Below are 21,238 nucleotides of genomic sequence, written 5' to 3' on the forward strand. Positions count from 1 at the left end.
TTTTGCTGGTTCCTTCCCATCTGGATCAGTTGTTCCTTCTTGCCTTTAAATTTTCGTTTGGATAATGACATGCCCTGTTTAGTCTCTTAGCCAGTAGGTGGTGTTTGTGGGTGAGATTCTACCACACCCTTTATGATGAATCAGTAGATGCAGTAAAAGGGTGTGCAGGATGACCTCCCTGTCAGTAGGTGGCACTTGCAGGGAGGAGCGAGCTCCGGTGCTGTTTTTGGGTCCTGTAGCTAGCTCTTATTCCTCTAGAGAGGCCCTCTTGTGCCTCGGGTGGTGGGTGGGGCCCTGGGATTTCCAGGTGTGTCCTTATTCTCCCCCTCAGTGGGAGGAGTGAGTCTGGGTGGGGCTGGGTTGGGCAAGCCTGCCCTCAGGCTTCACAACTGCTGCTAGCAGGGTCAAAGGTCTACTGTTTGTTTCTGTGCAAAGCTGCCGGGAGGCGCTGAAATGGGTCCACTCAGATGAAAGTCTGGGCTTGGGGGCTGGGGCTGTCCAAGACCCGCACTCTGGAGCAGGTCTCGCTCCCCTCCACTCTCCCCCACTCCGTGGCCTCTCCCAGGCCTCTGCCAGCAAGCGGGACCTCAGGCCTATGGATCTCCCCTAGCTGTGACGTGGGCCATGGGCGGGAGATTCCCTACTCACGATTGTAGCCTGAGCTGTCCTTATTCTCCCCGTCAGTTGGGGCAGGACCGGGAGTGAGTCTGGGTGGGGCTGGGTTGGATAAGCTTGCCCTCAGGCTCCACAGCTGCTGTTAGCAGTGGTCAAAGTTCTGCTCTTTGTTTCTGTGCAGAGCTGCCAGGAGGGGCTGAAATGGCTCCACTGAGCTGAAAGTCTGGGCTTGGGGGGTGGGGCTGTCCAAGACCAGCACTCTGGAGCAGGTCTCGCTCCCCTCCAATCTCCCCCTCTCCGTGTCCTCTCCCAGGCTTCTGCCAGCAAATGGGGTCCAGGCCGATGGATCTCCCCTGGCTGTGACGTGGGCTGGGAGGTTCCCCACCCAGGATCGCAGCCTGAGCTGGGAGCACAGCCCTCTTTTGGGAGGAGGGTTGCCGCTCAGGCATGCTGATCTGCCCCTGAAGGCACACGCTCCTCAGTAGGCCCTTTCACAGATCTCTCCTCCGTGCCCCAGGGCAGTGCGATCGTGACCTGGGTGTACGGGGTCTGGTCTGCAGGCCTGATCCCCGGACCCTGGAGATCAATCCCTGACCCTGCCAGGGGGAGGGGTGCTGGTCTTGAATCACCTACAGGGCGCCCAAGCTGGATCGATTTCACTCCACCTCGGGATTTGCCCCGCTCTCCTGGAGTCCCCAGGCAAGCAGCACCTGGGAGGGCTGGCGGGTAGGGAACTCGCAGTCTGAGTACCCCTCAGTCTACTGTAGGGCCCCAAAAGGAAAGGTCCCGTTCCTTCGAGATGCCTCCGTGTGATGGCTAAATTGTCTCTCTGGGCACGCACGGGTAGGGAGGGGGAAGGAGAGAACGGAGCACTATGGCGTCTGCCGCTAGGCTCGGGTTTGCGCCCGGGGAGGTGCCCCGAGAGGGCTGGGAGCCCGGCGCTGAGTCCGCAAGAGGCCACTGCTCACTGGCGACAGCCGTCTGTGGGCTGGTGTCGGCAGGTCTCTCCAGCCGCTCAGGAGCCACCAGCAGTCCGAGATGCGAGGGAGGGGAAGTGAACCGCTCCACCTACCCTTGTCGCTGGTCTCCAAGCCTCTCGGGACTTTTCTCCTTCCAGTTCTCCTCCACAACGTCTTCCCGTGGAGTCTCCTGTAGTTTCAGGAACCCTTCCTTCCGACCCTCACCCGATCTATGTTTCTCTGCTCGCTTATTTTTTTCTCTTTCTTCTAAAATTCGTCTTTTTTGCAGAGACCTTCTGACTGGCGGCTTGTCTCATCCGCCATCTTGGCTCCTCCCCACCATTGTTTCTTAAAGCTGAATAGTACTCCATGGTATACATGTACCACATTTTGTTAATCCACTCATGTATTGATGGACATTTAGGTTGTTTCCACATCTTTGCAATTGTGAATTGTGCTGCTGTAAACATTAGGGTGCAGGTGTCTTTTTCATAGAGCGACTTTTGTTGTTTTGGGTAGATGCCCAGTAATGGGATTGCTGGATCAAATGGTAGCTCTACTTGTATCTCTTTAAGATATCTGCATATTGCTTTCCACAGAGGTTGCACTAGTTTGCAGTCCCACCAGCAGTGTATGAGTGTTCCTATCTCTCCGCGACAGTCTCTGTCTTTTAAATGGAGTGTTTAGATCACTAACATTTAATGTGATTATTGATATAGTTGGACTTACATTTACCATTTTGCTTTTCTTTTGTCCCATCTTCTTTTTGTGCCTCTCTTTCTCCTTTCCTGACTTCTTTTTGGTTAATTGGGATTTTTTTAAATTCCACTTTAACTTATCTTTGACTTATCTCTATTCCTTTGCATTATTTTGTAATGGTTGCTCTGGAGATTATAATACATGTCATTAACTTTTCATAGTCTACTAAAAGCAATATTTACCACTTTATATAAAATGTAAGAACCTTGCAGCTGTGTAACTTCATTTATTCCTTTCCTGATTTATGATAGAGCTGTCATTTATATGTTCATCCACATACACAATAAGCCCCGCTGTACAGTGTTACAATTTTTGCTTTAAACCATCATTACTCTCCTTCTTCACACTGCACCCTTAGAACCCAGCGTGGTATTTGGCGGCAGCAGCACAGTGGGCACTGGATGAACACTGCTGGGTGAATGCAGAGAGACAGAAACAAATGCATAGAAGCCCCTGGCTGATTGGTGCCTGCAGCCCTCCAGATGCCCCACGTGCCCAGATTTCTGTTTCCACCCTGAGACCGTGTGCCAGGCTTTGTTGAGAGATTCTAAAAGGCTCCAAGGCCACCCCAAAGACTGTGTTGCCTTTATTTGCTGGAGCAGAGCTTTCTTCAGCATTAGTAGTCACTTTCTTAATGGTTCTTGAGGAAAGCAGGGAATCTCAAACTTCCCACACATACCGGTTCACACGGAGGGCTGTGCAGACGCAGCCTGCAGGGTCCTGCCCCCGGCTTTGATCAGCAGGTCTGGGGAGGGTCCTGAGAATGTGCATCTCTAGCAAGTTCCAAGAGCAGCTACCAGCTGGGCACCACACTGAGAACCATTGATTTCCAGGGCTGTGGGGCAGCACAGCAAAGAGGTCCACGCTGAGGATATTCCCCAGGGCTCTCCCTGGAGGGCAGAGCCACTCGTCTTCCCTTACAAGGGCGAGCAGAGAACGGTTGGCTGCTGTTCACCAGAGGTAAAGGCACCGTCGCTGAACTTTTGTCCAAATCCAGAATTCTGAGCTGTGCTGCTGTCTAAACATTGTTAGGATTTCAGAATGGATCAGACAGCTGACTTGTCTTGCTATACAAAAATTAAAAATCCAGAGTCAAGACCGGCTTGTGTGCTGACCGGGCCATGTGAGGGACATGTGGTCACACCCTTTAATGCATTCATACCAATTAGCTGTAGGTGACCCTCCGGGGGCCTTGCTTCACACCAGAGAGCTTGAGGCGAGTGTCTCCAGGCTGGTGACACACAGAGCACAGAGCCAGGACCCCTGCTTCAGTCCTGGGGCCCTTCCCCCGCCCCACCCCCACTCCCACAATGCCTTCGTTTACTCAGTCGTGAAACCCTCAGGACCATCTTCTGAGGCCCACACCCTGTGCTGGAAGCTTGAATATAAGATGATGACTAAAAGTAGTGGGAGACTTGTGGTGACACTTTCTTTTCTCTCAGTCTGCAAATTTGCTAGATGAGCAATCATTCTGTGAACTGCTGAGACCCCAGCTGGGACTGGCTAAGAAAAGAGCCAAGAAAAGCAGTGACTCCTACAAGAAATCTGTTTTATTCCCCTAGAAAGACCATTGCTTTAAAAATGCCCCAGAGAAAGTGTGGCAGAGAGTGAGTGGGAGACCTTCTCTTTTAAGACATATACTATAGTATTTACAGATTGAATTGCATGATGTCTGGGACTTGCTCTAAAGTAAAGAAGCACTGAAAGAAATCAAAGGGAATCTAAATATGGGGAGATATTCTGTGTTCATGGATTGGAGGACTCAGCAGGACTCACTGGTCTCCAAATCAGTACGTAGATTTAATGCAATTCCTATCAAAATCTCAGCAAGAGTTTTTGTAACTGTAGACAAAATTGTTCTAAAATTTATATGGGAAGGCAAAGGAACACAAATAGCCAAAACAATTCTGAAAAAGAGGAATAAAGTAAGAGGTACCACTCTACTAAATTTCAAGAATTATTACAGACCCACAAAAAACAAGATGGCATGGGAGGAAGATGAACACAAGGATTATAACAGAGAATCCAGAAATAGCATCAAACAAGTATAGCCAACCAGTTGTTTAAACAATTGAGAGATAATCCACATATTGTTGTTATTTTCCATCTTTTTTTTTATAATAACCATCCTATGGATGTGAAGTGATACATCATTGTGGTTTTGATTTGCATTTCCCTAATGATTAGTGACGTTGAGCATCCTTTTATGAGCTGTTTAGCCATTTGTATATCTGCTTTGCAGAAATGTCTGTTCAATTCCTTTGCCCATTTTTGTATTGAGTTGTTTTTTGAATTTTTGGTTTATTTCTTTTGTTTTGTTTTCTGAGTTGTAGTTCTTTATACATTCTGGATATCAATCCTTATCAGATACATGATTTGCAAATATTTTCTCCCTTTCTGTGGGTTACCTTTTCTCTACTGATACTGTCTTTTGATGCACAGAAGTTTTAAATTTGATATAGTCCAATTTTTATTTCTTTTTCTTTTGTTGCCTGTGCTTTTGGTGTTATTTCCAGGAAATCATTTCCAAATCCAATACCATCAGCTTTTCCTCTATGTTTTATTCTATGAGTTTTATAGTTTTAGCTCTTTTATTTAGAGCTAATTTTTGTATTTGTTAGGTAAGAGTCCATCTTCATTCTTTTGCATTTGGATGTCCAGTTTCCCAGCACCATTTGTTGAAAACTGTCTTTTCCTCCATTGAGTGTCTTGGAACCTTTGTCAAGAATCAATTGACCACATATGTGAGAGTTTATTTCTGGGTCCTCTGTTCTATTCCTTTAGTCTATATGTCTGTCCTTATGTCAATACCACATGTTTGATTATTGTAACTTTGCAATAAGTTTTGAAATCAAAAAGTGTGGGTCCTTCAACTTTGTTGTTTTTTCAAGATGATTTTGGCTATTCAGGTCCCTTGAGATTCTATATGAATTTTAAGATGAGTTTTTCTATTTGTATAAAAAATGCCACTGTCATTTTTATAGGAATGCATTGAATCTGTAGATTCTTTGGATAGCATTGTCATCTTAAAAATATTGTCTTTCAATCCATGAACATGGGATGTCTTTCCATTTTCTTAGTTTTTTTTAATTTCTTTCAGCAATATTTTATAGTTTTTATTGTATAAATATTTTGACTCCTTGTTAAACCTATTCTTAAGTATTTTATTCTTTTTGATGCTACTATAATGAAATTTAAAAATTTTTCCTTTTCAGGCCGAGCGCGGTGGCTCACGCCTGTAATCCTAGCACTCTGGGAGGCCGAGGCAGGTGGATTGTTTGAGCTCAGGAGTTCGAGACCAGCCTGAGCAAGAGTGAGACCCTGTCTCTACCAAAAATAGAAAGAAATTAATTGGACAGCTAAAAATATAGAAAAAATTAGCCAGGCATGGTGGCACATGTCTGTAGTCCCAGCGGCTTGGGAGGCTGAGGCAGGAGGATCGCTTGAGCCCAGGAGTTTGAGGTTGCTGTGAGCTAGGCTGATGCCACGGCACTCTAGCCCGGGCAACAAAGTAGACTCTGTCTCAAAAAAAAAAAAAAAAAAAAATTTTTCCTTTTCAGATTATTCATTGCAAAAACACAGAAATAAACTGATTTTGTATGTTGATTTATATTCTGCAGTTTTGCTGAATTTATCAGCTCTAACAATTTTATCGTGGATTCTTTAGGTTTCCTACATATAAGATCATCTCATCTGCAAACAGAAATAATTTTATTTTTCCTTTTCAATTTGGATACCTTTTATTTCTTCTTCTTGCCTATTTGTTCTCACCAGGACTTCCAGTACTGTAGTGAATAGAAGTGGAGAAGCCAGGCATCCTTGTCTTGTCCCTTATCTCCCATCATTGAGTATGATGTTAGTTGTGAGTGTTTCATATGTGGCCTTTATCACGTTAAGAACATTTTTTTTTGTATTCCTAATTTAGTGAATGTTTTATCATGACAAGGTGTTGAAGAATGTTTTTTCTGCATCAACTGACATGTATTTTCTCCTTCATTTTATTAATGTAGCATATTGATTCATTTTCATATGTTGAACCATCCTTGCATTCAAGAAATAAATCCCATTTGGTCATGGTATATAATCCTTTTAATATGCTGCTGAATTTGATTTTTTTTTTTTAGTTTGTAAGACAATTTTTATTTTTACTTTTTAAAAATGGACATTAACATTCAATATATATTTACAGCTTAGAATATCATCCAACTTAGTGAAAACAAGGCATTCAATGGCACATTAGCAACAGAAGCTGTTTATTAACTACTAATCATTTTATGAAGTCATATCTATGTAAAAATAAACACTATAGAGAATAAATAGGCTTAACTTCAGCTAATAAGTGACAAATATAATTATAAATAAATACCAGATCTCTAAGAGATATCTTAAAAAAGGTTTACTACCTAAGGATTTTCACTCGAAGTAGATAAAATGCATAGTAATCCCAACTTTGCAGGATAGCAAGTTAACAGATACATTTTCTTTTTTTTTTTTTATTTCAGCATATCATGGGGGTACAAATGATTAGGTTACGCATGATGCCCTTGCCCTCCCTCCCCCCCAAGTCCGAGCTTCAAGTGTGTCCATTCTCCCAGAGGTACGCATCGCACTCATTATTTGTGCATATGCCCGTCCCCTCCTCCCCGTCCCCCTGCCCAACATCTAATACATGTTATTCTTATATGTGCACTTAAATGTTGACCAGCTAATACCAATTTGATGGTGAGTACATGTGGTGCTTGTTTTTCCATTCTTGGGATACCTCACTTAGTAGAATGTGTTCCAGCGCTATCCAGGAGTATACAAGAGATGCTATATCACCATTGTTTCTTAAAGCTGAATAGTACTCCATGGTATACATATACCACAGTTTATTAATCCACTCATGTATTGATGGACACTTGGATTGTTTCCACATCTTTGCAATTGTGAATTGTGCTGCTATGAACATTCGAGTGCAGGTGTCTTTTTCATAGAGCGACTTTTGCTCTTTTGGGTAGATGCCCAGTAATGGGATTGCCGGATCAAATGGTAGTTCTACTTGTATCTCTTTAAGGTATCTCCATATTGCTTTCCACAGGGGTTGCACTAATTTTCAGTCCCACCAGCAGTGTAACAGATACATTTTCTTTTGCTGGAGGACTATCTCAGTAACATTTCTGGATGAAACATAAAGTTACTATTGCACATTTTAAAAGGACTGGCCCACCTGAGTTACCTCTAATTTTAATTCCTCCTCATCATTTAAAGTATTAGCAGGAGCATCACTGCGTGGACTGTCCAGAATGTCTTTGGTCCATTTGACGACTCCTTTTTTTTTTTTTTGAGACAGAGTCTTGCTTTGTTGCCCGGGCTAGAGTGCCGTGGCATCAGCCTAGCTCACAGCAACCTCAAACTCCTGGGCTCAAGCGATCCTCCTGCCTCAGCCTCCCAAGCCGCTGGGACTACAGACATGTGCCACCATGCCTGGCTAATTTTTTCTATATTTTTAGTTGTCCAATTAATTTCTTTCTATTTTTAGTAGAGACGGGGATCTCGCTCTTGCTCAGGCTGGTCTCGAACTCCTGAACTCAAACGATCTGCCCGCCTCAGCCTCCCAGAGTGCTAGGATTACAGGCGTGAGCCACCGTGCCCGGCCTGACAACTCCTTTTGATCCTCACTGGTATAAACCTCTTCAACTATCTGTGCCCTGGGTGTCTCCATTAGCACGTCATTTCCTAGGGACGGACTGTTACTCAGTAGCTTTGCCTGCCTTCTTTCCAAGGCCAGTTGTTTATTTCTCTCAATTCTTTGTTGTTGCTCTTCTGTTAGGCTTCTACTTGACTCAGAAGCAAACTTCTCACTTTCAGATGAGTTTGTCAGAAAGGATCTCATTCAGTAGCTCTTACTTCACGGTCGTCATTTCCCCTCCGTCATCATCACTGCTAACAAAATCTTCATGTAAAATATAGAGATCAAGTCGAATTTGTTTTAAACAGGTCCGTGCTTCCTTTTATTTCCCAGGTATTCAATTCTACCAATGAAATCCTGCAACTGCAGTTTAGGGAACAGCCTATGTGCCCAGTGCTCCGTGTGTCTGATTAGCGTCTTTGAGTCTTCAGCCGCGTGACCTTTACCTTTGACGTTTGCCTTGTCGAACAAATTCCTTAAGGCTGGAAGCCCCGCTCTGCAGTTAGTCTCTGTGCATCCAGCTTGGGCACGTCCCTCGCACTGTGCTCCGGAGGTGCAGCAGCAGCTGCTCCACAGCCTGCAGCAGGCCCGGCTCCTTCACCTCTTGCTTCTCGGAGAGGCTGGAGGTGGGAAAGGAAGACAGTTTCTTCTCCTCTGTGCGCACAGTCTGCGGAGTCGATCATGCCGTTCTGTGGTTCCAGCATCTTTTCCTCTGGTTTTCTCCCTTCCTGGACACTCGTCCTGGATCTTCTTTGCAGATTCATCTTCTTCTCACACACGCTGCAGCTGCCCCCACGCCGTGGGGCCCTATTGAATTTGATTTGGTAGTATTTTGTTGAAGAGTTTTGCATCTATATTCATAAGGGACATTGGCCTGAGTTTTCTTTTCTTGTAGTTTCTTTGTCTGGTTTATTATCAGGGTAATACTGGCCTTACAGAATGAGTTAGGAAGTATTCTCTCCTCTTCAATTTTTTGGAAGAGTTTGAGAAGAATTGGTGTTAATTATTTTGTAAATGGTAGAAGCCATCCAGCCCTGGGCTTTTCTTTATTGGGATGTTTTTGGTTACTTATTCAATCTCCTTACCAATTATAAGTCTATTCAGATTTCCTGTTTCTTTTTGAGTCAGTTTTGGTAGATGTGTGATTCTAGAAATTTTCCATTTCTTCTACTTTAATGTGTTGGTGCACAACAGTTCCTAGTATTCTCTGATAACCATTTTCGTTCTGTAAAATAGATGGTAAAGTCCTGACTTTGCCAACTGAATTTTACAAAGGTACAAAAGCAGTTCAGGGGAGGAAAGATAGTCTTTTCACAAATGGTGCTGGAAAAATTAGACCATCCATAGGCAATGAAAATGAACTTTAACCTAAACCTCACATATTATACCAAAAGAAAAAAAAAACCAACTCAAATGGATTATAGATTTCAATGTAAAACTGCAAACTTTTAGAAGAAAACATGAGAGTGGCCCTCACTGAAGCAGCAGCTGCTTCCACACAGCCGCTGTGGTCCAAAGGGGCCAGCGTGACAGTTTCCTTGGCAGTCACCATGCTGTTTGCAGAACTGGTTTGCTGCACCATTGTGGGAAGATGCAGTGCAATTGAAAAAGAGAAAAATGGAAGAAAGCATAACAGAAAATGTTTGGGAACCAGGGTTTGGTGAGGAGCTCTTAGCCATGACACCAAAGGCATGAATCATTAAAGGAACCATTGATAAATTTAACATCATGAAAATTTAAAATGTTTGCCTCATGAAAACGCTTGATAAGGGAATGAAAAGATAAGCCACAGACGGGGAGAAAATGCTTGTAAACCACATATTTAACAAAGAACTCACATCTATAATATATAAAGAACTCTTAAATCTCAACATTAAAACAACAGAAAATCCAATTAGAAAATAGGCAAAGGACGTGAAGTGATATTTCACCAAAGAGGATAGATGGCAAAGAAGCGCATGAAAAGATGTTCGGCCTCACCAGCCTTTTGGGAAACGCAAATTGGGACCATGAGAAGCTATAACGGCGCACCTATCAGAATGTCTAAAATATGAAGCAGTGACAATACCAAATGCTGGTGAGGATTCAGAGACACTGGGTCTCTCATACAATTGCTGGTGGGGATATAAAATGATCCACCCACTCTGAAAACTAGTTTGGCAGTTTCTTAAAAACCAAATATTCGATTCCCATGCAGTTGCACTCCTGGGCATCCATCCCAGAGAAGTGGGACTTGCGTTCACACGAAACCTTGCTCATGGATGTTCACAGCATCCAGTACTCGGAACCAACTCACACACCCTCAAACAAGTGAATGGCGAAACGAACTGTGGTATTTATTTGCATGCCGGGGAATACTACTCAGCAATAAAAAGGAGTGACGTATTAACACAACAACTTGGATGGATCTGGGGCATTTGGCTGAGCGAAAAGGGGAACCTTAAAGCTTACATACAGTTTGCATTGGTGGTTACACAAATCTGTACGGGTGGTAAAATGACATAGAACTACACACACATCGCACCAACGTCAGGTTCCTGGCTGTGATATCGCACCACACTTACTCGAGATAGGCCATCTGGGGAAAGTGGGTGAAGGATACCACAGGACCTGTACTAAGGTTGTAACACCCTGTAACACTATAATTATTTCAAAATAAAAAGGTTTTTTAGAGCCCTAGAGAAGAAGGCATGTCACTCTGACGACCTTTGATGGATTGCAGTTTGTTTTAGATGTGTATCGTGGTCATGTTTTTCAAAAAGACAAATGGGGCCCTTATTTCTTAGAAACACATGCTGTGGTATTTACATATAACATGCCTTGGTTTTATTTTAAAAACCATCCATTGGGGAGGTGAATTAGATGATGAAACCAACTGGCTACATGTTGAGAATTTTTCAAGCTGGACAATGGCTATATGAGGTTTATTTATTATATCTCTCCCTTTGTGCATGTTTGAAACTTTCCATAATAAAACAGTTTTAAAACACAAATGAAATAAAAAATTATGAGGGTTCCTTGGGACTCTTGGCTATGCGCACGGTCAGAAGCCGGGCCTTGGCTCCCACTAGCGCGCTGGGCTCGGGCCCGCTGCCCGCGGGAGACGCGGATGCCCGGGCTGGCTCTAGGGACGCGCGCTCTGGGGACTCGCCGTTCGCCGCCTGCTCGTCCTGCAGGCTCCGGCTCCGCTCGCTCCTCTCCTGTTTGTTCATTCATCTGGTTGGTCACCACTCAGCCGCAATCCTCCGTCCGCCGCTTCACTCCTTCATGTGTCCAGCACTTAGCAAGCGTCGCCGTCAGCGAAGAAGGCGCGGCTCCTGCCTGCAGGGCGCTCGAGTCCAGCTGGCGCGAGAGGCCAGCGCGGTGTGTGGAGGGTGTGCGTGTCGCGCCACGAGAGTCGTGTGTTCAAGCACCCTGACAGTGGGACAGACGCAGGCCGCGGCTTCCCAGAAGAGGAATGCCTGAGGTGGGCTGTGAGGGGTAACAGCTTCGCCCGTCTCGGCCCCACCCACAGAGTCCACTGTGACATCCCTGTCTCAAGGTCAGTTGATTGGCAGCCTAATTGGCAGCCTAATTCTGCAACCTTAACGCCTCTCCGTCATGTAACATAACATATTCACAGGCCCTGGGCATTAGACCCTTTCGCCGTCTGCCTCCCGCAAGAGTAGGGTCCCGGTGCAGCCCCGGCTGTCCCGGAAACCCGACTTGCGGACGGAGCAGACAATGCAGACGCGGGAAAGGACGGCCTATTCCGTACCTGGTGCTGAGACCGTTCGCTTTCTTTGTGGAAAAAATTAACTTGGATTCTAACCTCATGCCATACACAAAAATCATTGCCGGGTGGATTAAAAGCTTTCATGTCAAAAGAAAAACTATAAAATATTAAAGGATAACACAGGACGGGTTGGTCCGAGTGCAGTGGTGTTTACAACGAATTGATCACAGCCAGTTACAGATTCCTTTGTTCCTTCTCCACTCCCACTGCTCCACTTGACCAGCCCTAAAAGAAAAAAAAATAGGAGAATATCTTTATGACTTTGAGATGGGGAAGATTTTCCTAAGCACATAACATATATAGGACTAGATTGACAGATTTCTCTATATTAAAATTAAGAACTTCTGTTCATCAAAAGGCACCTTAAAGAGAATGACAAGACAAGCCACGACCTGGGAGGAGATAGCTGTAACACGTATGAACAGACACACCTGGAGTGGAGGAGGGGAAAGTATCTATATACATACATGTATTTTTTACATCAATGATATGTTAAAGATAGGCAACTCAATAGAAAAATGGATAAAACTCATAGAAATTTCACATTAAAGGAAATATAAATGACCCATAAACATAGATAAGATGCTCAGCTTGCCCAACTCATTAGTAATCAGACATGTAAGTTAAAGCCACACAGAGACACCATTTCATATTCATTAGCCTCTCGACAGTTAACACGTCTGATAATGCCAGTCCCAAGAGCTAGCTAGGATCCAGAGTGACGGGAACATTTATACACCACTGTGGGTGTCTCAATTGGTAGAACTGCTTTGGGAAACCGTTTGGTGTACCTAGGACCCACCGATGTCACACCTAAGTGTCTATACCCTAGAGTGTGAATTTATATCAGAGGCAATGATTCCGCCACGAGGGCAAAGATCTTAACTACTACAATGCTTTGTGGCCCTCCAAAGGTGCACTACATGAACAGTATGTAGTATGTCTGTGGCATTAACATTTCTTGGGGGGCAGGAGGTAGGAGGACAATGTCTAAAAGGCTCCTTAGGGGGGCAGTCACTAAACGAAGCTGAGCAGCGCTGCCGAGAGGCACACCCTGGCAGCTGCAGACGCGTCTGTGCGGCGTTGTTTGCAGCAGCAGCAAGCAGGGGAACAACCGCCCTGCTCCAGCAGTATGGGAGATACACAGAGTCTGAGAGATTCCTAAACACAACGCTGCATGGCAGTGAAAATACACCAAGCACAGCTACACAAGAGTTGAGTTGACAAGAGCCAGTCAGAGAAGAATAGCTGCTGGATGTGTTATTTACAGAAGGTCAAAACCAGGCGTAACTGGGCAGAAATCAACGCTATGACAAAGACACGCATGGGAATGACATACAAAAGGTTCTGACTCTTGGATGCCTCTGCAGGAGTGAGAGGGGAGTGGGGCTGGAGTGGGGGTACGGGAGGGTTGATGTTTTTCTTAAACAGGGTGATAGGTACCAGGACTGTTCATTGTATTGAATTCAAAACTATATTTGCATGTATATACTGTATATTTTCTCTGAATACACACACACATCTATTTCGTAACAAAATTTTTACTTTTTCCTTAAGGGCCTTGTAGCACAGCTGACACACAGTAAATGAGCCGGGCTCTGCAGGGCTGTGCCGCGGCGAGTTCTCGGGCTTCTTGCCTGGGTGGTTGGCGCTGTGGACGACTGCGGTGGTGGGAGCCGGCTGGTGGGTTCTCGCAGCCAGGCCGCGGTTTTGCCGCAAGGATGGTTAGAAAGCCTGGCTCTCAGCATTCCCCGCTCCCAGGGGGGGGTGTTTGTCCCGAAACCGCTTCTCTGCACACCCCCTCCCTCTTGAGCTGCCCCCTTTGCCAGCTGCTGTCTCTCCTTCCAGCCATGCCTGATGGAGCTCTGGACGCGGCCATGCGTGCTGACGAGGCAGGGAGCGAGGAGGACCTGTATGAGGACCTGCACGGCTCCGGCCACCACTACAGCCACCCTGGAGGGGGCGGCGAGCAGCTGGCCATCAACGAGGTAGGACCAGGGTTGCATGGGCAGGGGTGGGGGTGTTGGGGCCGGACAGATGTGGCCCTGGCCATCCAGGCAACGTCAGCATGCTCAGGCTGGACAGATGCCTGCAGCCTGTGTTCCAGTTAGGTGACAGTGCTGCTGGCTGCACACGGCGAGGTTTCAGCCTGCAGCTCTCACTTTAGGATGTGCCGTCAAGAGCAGTGTTTGTCCAAACACGGGGCTGCCCCTTGCCCTCCCAGGCCCACAGAGCCACGAAGAGCAGCCCGAGGCAAACAGGCCCTCCTAGTGAGCAGGTCCTGAGGGCCTCCCGGCAGGGCCCCTCCAACCAGCAGCCTGAGAACAAGGCCAATGAAACTGTTGTCCCTCCTGTTGACACCAAGAGTTCAGAAGTGTTGCTGTAGCTATGACAACTGCACGCGAGTTGCCGTGTTTTGCTATTCCTACCTAAGCAGAAGCACTTGGTGAGAAACCTCATCTGCGCTAAACGGGTTCCCACCCACGTTCTCCTTTTGCATTCTCCAAGGAGGGAGAGGTTTGGAGGCTTCAGTTCGTTCCCGCTCTTCTCCTCCCTCGTCCTCCTGTTCCCTGGCTGTCTCTCACTCCATCCGGCTGTGGGCCTGACTGGAGTTCTCCAGATGTCGGGCGCAGCACGTGTCCATGGCAAACACGTGTTCTCCTGGGCACAAAGTCCTGCTGTGTTTCTGCCTCAGGAATCTGACAACCCAGGACGCAGCACTCAGGTGTTTCCTCAGGAAGAGGAAACAGTTAGCCTTTAACCTTTCTGTGAAGGATGAGCTGGAGGGCTCCTCAGAAACCGGTATGGAATGCGGTGTCCTGGTTCCCTGCCGCACAGAGCAGTAGCGGCAATGCCAACAAACTCTCCGTACAGGCTCGGCGCTAGACAGTGATTTAAAATAGTCATTAAATAATGCTTTATTCAAAATCCATGATGCATAGAGAATAAATATGCAAATAAGTTAGTTTTTCCAACAAATAACACCTTTGCCATTAAGTGCCTCTCTGAGCTATTTTGGATAGAAGGTGCTCTGATACCATGTCACCTTGTGCTTCCCTTGAAGAGTCAGGCTGCCTCCTCCGTCTTGGGCTCAGCCACAGCAGGGGGCCCAGGCTGGGGTCTGTCAGACGTGGGTGATGTGGCCCACGGGCGGGTGGCTGACTGAGCACGGGTCCATTGGCTGTCAAACAGCACGGCCATGAGGCTGCATGAGGGCTGACAGAAACGGGACGTGCATGGCCTGGCCCGGTGGGCTCTCGGGAAGTCTCCAGTGGCCAGGATGGTGATGAAGAAGAAAATAACAGCTCTCAGGGACCCTGGGGAGGGGTTTCTTGACTGGCCTCAGATGCCGCATTGTCAGAGTTCCTGTTTCTGCACTGTGCAGTTGCATGTCTCCTACTTGGCAGTGAAATCAGGGAGTGTCGCATCTTGCTGCTGGCGAGGAGCTGCTTTTTGGGGCCCTTGGTTTCTGGACAAGATGTTCATTGTAAGGTGCTCTGGCCTGAGAAAGCCGGAAGAACAAATAACATATACGCTTCGGCAGAGGGGCCCCTATCTGAGGTAAATGCAGGCAATTTAGATCATGAATTGTGAAGGCACCCATTTGGGCTGCGGAGAGGATGGTGTCCTGTTGGTTCAGAGGTCTTTCGTGGCATTGGAGTTACTGAGTGGACGCTGCTCTGCCTACGTTTACAGCACTCTGTGCTTTCCAGGAGCGTCCTCCCTGGACCCTTTCCGTGCCCTCGGGAGGGAGGACACGCCACATCACAGGGACAGCAGCAAGCCAGGCAGAGGAGCCCCTCTCTAGCGAGCGCGGGCTGGCCCGGGGAGGCATCCACCCGACTGGTCACCCTCACAACATCCGCCAGCGCTTTCAGACCCTGGGATAGAAAGGCTGAGAAATGCTGCCCCGAAAGAGGCAGCGGGAAGGCAGGCCAGGGTTTGGAGGACTCCTCCGGGTCCAGCGGAGCAGCTGCGGCACGGCAGTGCCTCCTCGTGGCCCGGCCCACAGCAGGGCTGGGGAGGCCTCGCTGTGCCTGGCTTGTCTTGGGCACTCGGGAAAGGTAGTGCCTGCCTGTTACGATCCTCTGGAAGTATTGAAAGGACTCACCTCATCAGAAACTCTTTGAAAAGATACAAGAGGTGATTGTCAGGTGACAGCCTAGTTCCCTGGCCTTCCTGCCCCACGTGCTCAGCAAGAAGCTTTGCTGGGGGTTATCGTGAGTTTCCTACCTGCAGGTGATCAAAGCAACAGGTGTCAGAAAAAAGTCCTTAAAAAATAATACTTGGCTTGCTCTAAATTCACACATTCACTTATATTTTCTAAGAATACATGGGTTCTAAATTGTGACACTTTCCTGTTCATGTTGAACTCAGGAGGGGAAACCACTTCTTAATTTTCCAAGCAGAAGGGAACCCAAACCATCTGGCCTGGAGAGCTGTGGACGCGGGGAAGGCCGGCGAGGCAGTTTGTGTTCTGGATACACAGGGAGTGAGTTGTATGCTTGCATGTGTGTGTGTACACACTGCACGCCAAAGCCATGGGTGTGCTGTTTGTGGGTGTACATTGCATGCATGTAACACGTACGTACTGAGTACTTAACCTGTGTCAGGCAGTGTGCCAGGCCGTGGGATGCAGCTGGGCAGGGGACGTAGCCCTGCCTTCAGAGAGCGGCCCTTCCACCCGTGTGTCTGTTGGGCGCCTGCGTTTCTCCACGTGCCTTGTTCTTGCTGCGTTCCTCGCACTCCCTGTGCCTTGCGCCTCAGGACTGCCCAGCCCTGCAGATGAACTAAGGAATGCGGACGCTGATTGTCTTCTATGCCCAGAGGTGCCCTCTCTTCTTTTGGCTTCGCCCCCTTAGTGTCTCCCCCAGAGGCCACAGCCCAGGCCTGGGCCCGTCTGCCCAGTTCCTTGCCCTCCCTTGCCCCTTGGCCCTTCTGGGCTGGCCGTCCTCCCTGCAGTCAGGCCTGGGGCCTCCCTTAGCCCCATGACCTCTGAAGAGGTGAGGCTAGAGCTGGAAATGCCCGCAGCATGTGACCACCCAGCCCTGCCCAGGGCGGTGGCAATGTCGCTGCTGCGCAGGATGGTACAACCAGGGAGAAGATGGCACGGTGTCTGCTGGGGAGGCCTGGGGTCTCCCGCTGCCCACTCACTCCTGTGGGCAGCAGCCTGTCCCCTACAGGCCAGGCCACAGCCAGAGCTTCCTCTCAGCTCCCTGAGAGGCTCCAAGGGCCTTGGGTGTCGGGGTCCCCCGTGCACCTGCGCCAGAGCTACTGTGGCCTCCCTGCTGCAGTACGGCCAAGGGGAGACCAGAGGCGGCTTCCGGATCATCCTGCTGAGACGACATGAAGCCCAGCTAGAAGGCAGGCAGACATGAGTGGACAGCCACAGAGCCTGTCATCCCAGCTGGGCTCCAAGTATAAAAGGGCGTCATAATTAGGCCATCACCAAGGTGGGGCACACGGGCCCGCCCGCCGGCCACAGGGCCTCACGGGGATGGAAGGCAGTCTCGCTGCCTGAGCCCCTCCCAGCGCTTTGAGGGAGGGACACCCGGAAGTGCAGGACACAGGTCAGTTCTTGGCTGCCCCTCAGGGAGGAGTCAGTCTGACCGTCTTGCTGCAGGTGTCTCCGTCTTCCCTGAGCTCCTGTGGCGCTGACCTGGCTCCCGTTCCTCAGCCCCACCCAGGCCCAGGGAGCAGCCCGACGCCTGGCGGTGCCCCCCACACTTTGTGTCACCCTCGCTAGGCTGGACGACTTGGGCTTAGACGCTCTGTGAGGCGGGGCAGGAGCAGCTCCAAGTCTCCCAGAGCCACCGCCGCCACGTGTGCCCCAGGGCTGCAAGGTTACCTGGTGGCCACCCCCTTTCCTCTTCCCTCTGTGACCCCGAAGCCACAGCACTGGGGGCTCAGCCCTTATCTGCCCCTGACGCCCACATCTCCCCTCTGCTTCCATGTCAGTCCTGCCACCAGCCTGGGGGGCCACTCCCCTCCAGCTTGAACCCCTCGAGGGCCTAGGCCTTTGCCTGTGAGCTTTTTTGTTACACTTTTGGTCATGAAACACACACAAGAAAGCTGTTGCCACTGTCACCCCTGCTGCATGCCAAGCTCTCTGGGATATTTAGGCTGGGGACCCCCCTCGGCCAGGGCGGAGCCCCCTGCCACCAGTCCTCGGTCCCAGCCCAGGTCAGAGGTCCTTCTGCTATATTCAGGCCTCCCCAGGCTGCCCTGCTCTGCTGGGGACAGAGGCTGTGCTCGGAACTGGGCGGGGGCTGAAGGACTTACCCAGACCCCCCCAGTGCTGGCGCTGCCCCTGAACAGGGTGCTGTAGACCCCAGGGCACTCAGCGCCTCACTGGCCAGCGAGCTTGCAGACCTACTGTGCCCAGGGGCCACACAGTCCTCTGCACCTTCTGCCTTGGGTGGCCAGTCACTCTGGAACCATAGGTGCACAGTGAAACATGGACCCGCCACAGGTTCCAAGCCACACCCCACGAGAAGGCACATCACAGTCTCACCAGAGAGTGCTGGGATTTGGGGGTGCAGGGAGCCTTTAGATGCCTCCTGATTGCCCTCAATCCTCCCGAGAGCTTGAAGGAACAAACTTTTAGCCCAGGGTCTTTTGAAGAACTGGGCAGGATAGATGCGCCCAGGCTGAACCTTCAGCTGCAAGGGAGGTACAGCTTGTCTAGACCCTTCCCTGACCCAGGCCTGCACACAGGGACCCGAACACGCATATACACACAGACAGGTAGCCAGACACCTACATGCACACACAGGGCCCTGTGTGTACACACACGCACACCCGTGCACACGCACACACACCTGGCAGCCACTCTGCTTTGGAGTCCTCAGCAGGATGGTGACATTCACGAACGTACTCACCTATGCTTGCGTGTGTGTCGTGCCGGCGTACACAGAAGCTGAGCATACACAAACAGAGCCACCCATGTGTGAACACCCAGCCTCTGCACACATCCCTTCTGCGCACCCCTCCTTCCCTCCAGGGCCTCTTCCTGCCCCAAGTGTCAGAGCACTGCGATTGTTGCTCAGAGATCTCTGCCCATTCCTGAGCGGTGTGGTGGGCTCAGCCCTCTCCGCTGCAGTCTCATCTCTGAGCGACACTGACTTCTGTGGACAGACTGCAAGACTCGTGCGTGAGAGCTTCGAAACCCTCGGGGTTAAGGCTGCATGCTCCGCCTGGTGGGGGCAGTGGAAGCCCTGGATACCCGATATAGGGTTTTTTTTAAAAGCAGCAGAAACAGCTGCTTTTCCAAAGGAAAAAAACGCTGCTCTGGGTCAGCGAGAAGAGCCCCTCAGGGTGAGTCAGTCCGACCAGGGTTCAAATCCGGCCTCCGCTGTCCCTGCATTCCTGAACGACGGTATGCCTGCACGGGTCACCTGCAGAACCGCACTCACTCATCCATGGAGCGGGCGCTGCGGGCAGCCCTTGTCAGCAGTCGGGCCCTGGCGCCGGCGGCAGGCGCTTTGGCCTTTGTCTGCCTTTGACGTCCCAGGGCATCCCGAGCGCGCCCGTGGTGCTCTGTGCAGCTGGCTCTCCCAAGGGCCAGCACTACTTGGCCGGCCTTAAGGGTCCCCGACCCCTCCCAGCAGGCGCGGAGGGTGGAGCACGGGGCACGCCGGGCCGCCGCGGCCCTTCTGAGGCGCCTTCGCGCGCCCGCACGCCGTCCCCGCCCGCGCAGCCAGCCTCGTTGCCAGGGCGCCGGCCGAGGACGCAGCACGCCGCGCCGCTGTGCGGGGGGAGCCGGGCCGCGAGCGCAGGCGCTCCGCCCTCCCTGGGGCTGCGGGCCGCCGGCTCCGGCCGTGCGCGGCGGGATCTCGGCCCGCACCGAGCGGGAGGCCGCGCGCCATGGCCAGGGCCCCGCAGCCCCGGCGCGGTCCCACGGCGCCCGGGAGCGCCCTGCGCGCCCTGCTGCGCTGCAACCTGCCGCCCGGCGCCCAGCGCGTGGTGGTGTCCGCCGTGCTGGTGCTCCTCGTCCTCATCAACGTCGTGCTGATAGTCCTGCTGGCCTTCCGCTGAGCGGCCGCGCGGGGCGCCGCCGGGCACCGCGCCGGGGTGAGTGGCGCGGGCGTAGGCACTGGAGCCGCTGTCGCCCACGGCCTTCGCTCCGGACGCAGAGGGGAGACCGTCTTGCCACCCCGTGTGCTCACTGGGGGTGCCGCCGAACCGGTGCCTTGGGGGCGTGGTGGCACATGTGCCAGAGGGTTCTTTCGTCTGTCCTCTGTGCCCTGTGCGTGTGCGTGTGTGTGTGAGGGGGGCAGGGGGTGGCCAAAATGGCGCGTCTCCGTGTAACCGAGCATGCGGGTACAGCTGTGGCCGCGCCAGTTGTCTGGAAACAGCGAAAGTGAGCACGCAGCTCTGTGGGTTGAGCGAGGTCTGCCACAGGTGCCTGGGCGCCCCTGCGCACCTTACCTACAGTTGCTTTTTCCATTTAGGACTTAAAATAAGTGGTGTCGGTCTCTCTAGGGACAGAGACCTGCTGCCCTGTGCCAGCGGGCCCTGCGAACCCCGACCCCCGTGTGTGAGAGGGGCCGGCCAGCGTGAGGGCGGCGGCAGTTGTCAGGGAGCGCCGCCCTCCCTGGGGCTTGTCAAAACCGCAGAGGCACAGGAGGGATCCTGCTCCCTGCCCCTGGCTTGTCTTGGTCTTGAGCTTACCCTTCCACTGGGAACAGCCCCTGCCGGGCCCCCACATAACTGTCCCTGTGCCTCAGAGCCAGCCTGTGCTCTCGCAGAGAGGCAGCCTGTGCTCCGCATGCCTCAGACCTGCCGGCTGCAGACTCCGCTCAGGTGCCGCTGCACCTAAGACAGGAGCCGGGAAGGGCCTCTGCCGGGAACCGGCCCAGCGTGGACCTGGTGGCTGCTGGGCTATGTGGAGGTGGTGCATGTCTGTGATGGTCTACGAATCTTGTCTCTGACCTCTTGGAGCCACATTTTGACTTGGTGACAACACAGAAATAGTTAACGTCCCTGCTAACTCCTGAGAGTACCTCCTGTTTGTGGGTTTACACAGGAGCTTTGTGACCCATAGGGCAGACATTGTGACATTGAGAGGAGGCACAAGGACATCAGAGCACTTGCTCATGGCCATGTGTCTGTGTGGTGCCTCCTACACCAGGCATGGTGCAGGGACAAGGAAGGGACAAAGGCAACTAACACCTTCTCCCCAGCCTCCAAGACTTCCAGGTGACTGGCCAGGTGTGGGGCTTGGTCTCTCTCTGAAGCCCTGCCTCTCCCCGTGCCCCACATGGAGACCTTCCCCGGCAGCTGTATAGAAAACCACCTGAGTAGGGTCCGCACCTGTCTGCAAGGACTGGCAGCATAAAGGAAGGCGGGGCACCAAGCCTCTGCTCAGGGCCCATTTGAGGGAATCTGGGGACAGAGGAAGACACCTCACCTGGTTAATATCAGGTGGGAACCACCTGGAAGGGGAAATGGTGGGAA

The 21,238-nt window shown here is 50.6% G+C and overlaps 1 protein-coding gene and 1 pseudogene across 1 annotated transcript in view; one reads left to right on the forward strand and one right to left on the reverse strand.

Annotated features, from left to right (window-relative positions):
- Positions 1 to 11,216, reverse strand: part of LOC105814811 — a 19,215-nt pseudogene extending 7,999 nt beyond the window's left edge.
- The window catches only part of ARHGEF4 (Rho guanine nucleotide exchange factor (GEF) 4), a 133,469-nt gene that overhangs the window by 103,202 nt on the left and 9,029 nt on the right, over positions 1 to 21,238 (forward strand). The window contains exon 4 of the mRNA XM_012649913.1: positions 13,628 to 13,767. Within this exon, the coding sequence (XP_012505367.1) occupies positions 13,628 to 13,767 (140 nt within the window). The remainder of the gene's footprint in view (positions 1 to 13,627; positions 13,768 to 21,238) is intronic.

The sequence above is a fragment of the Propithecus coquereli genome, unplaced genomic scaffold (assembly GCF_000956105.1).
Source record: "Propithecus coquereli isolate 6110/MARCELLA unplaced genomic scaffold, Pcoq_1.0 Scaffold307, whole genome shotgun sequence".
Classification (NCBI taxonomy): domain Eukaryota; kingdom Metazoa; phylum Chordata; class Mammalia; order Primates; family Indriidae; genus Propithecus; species Propithecus coquereli.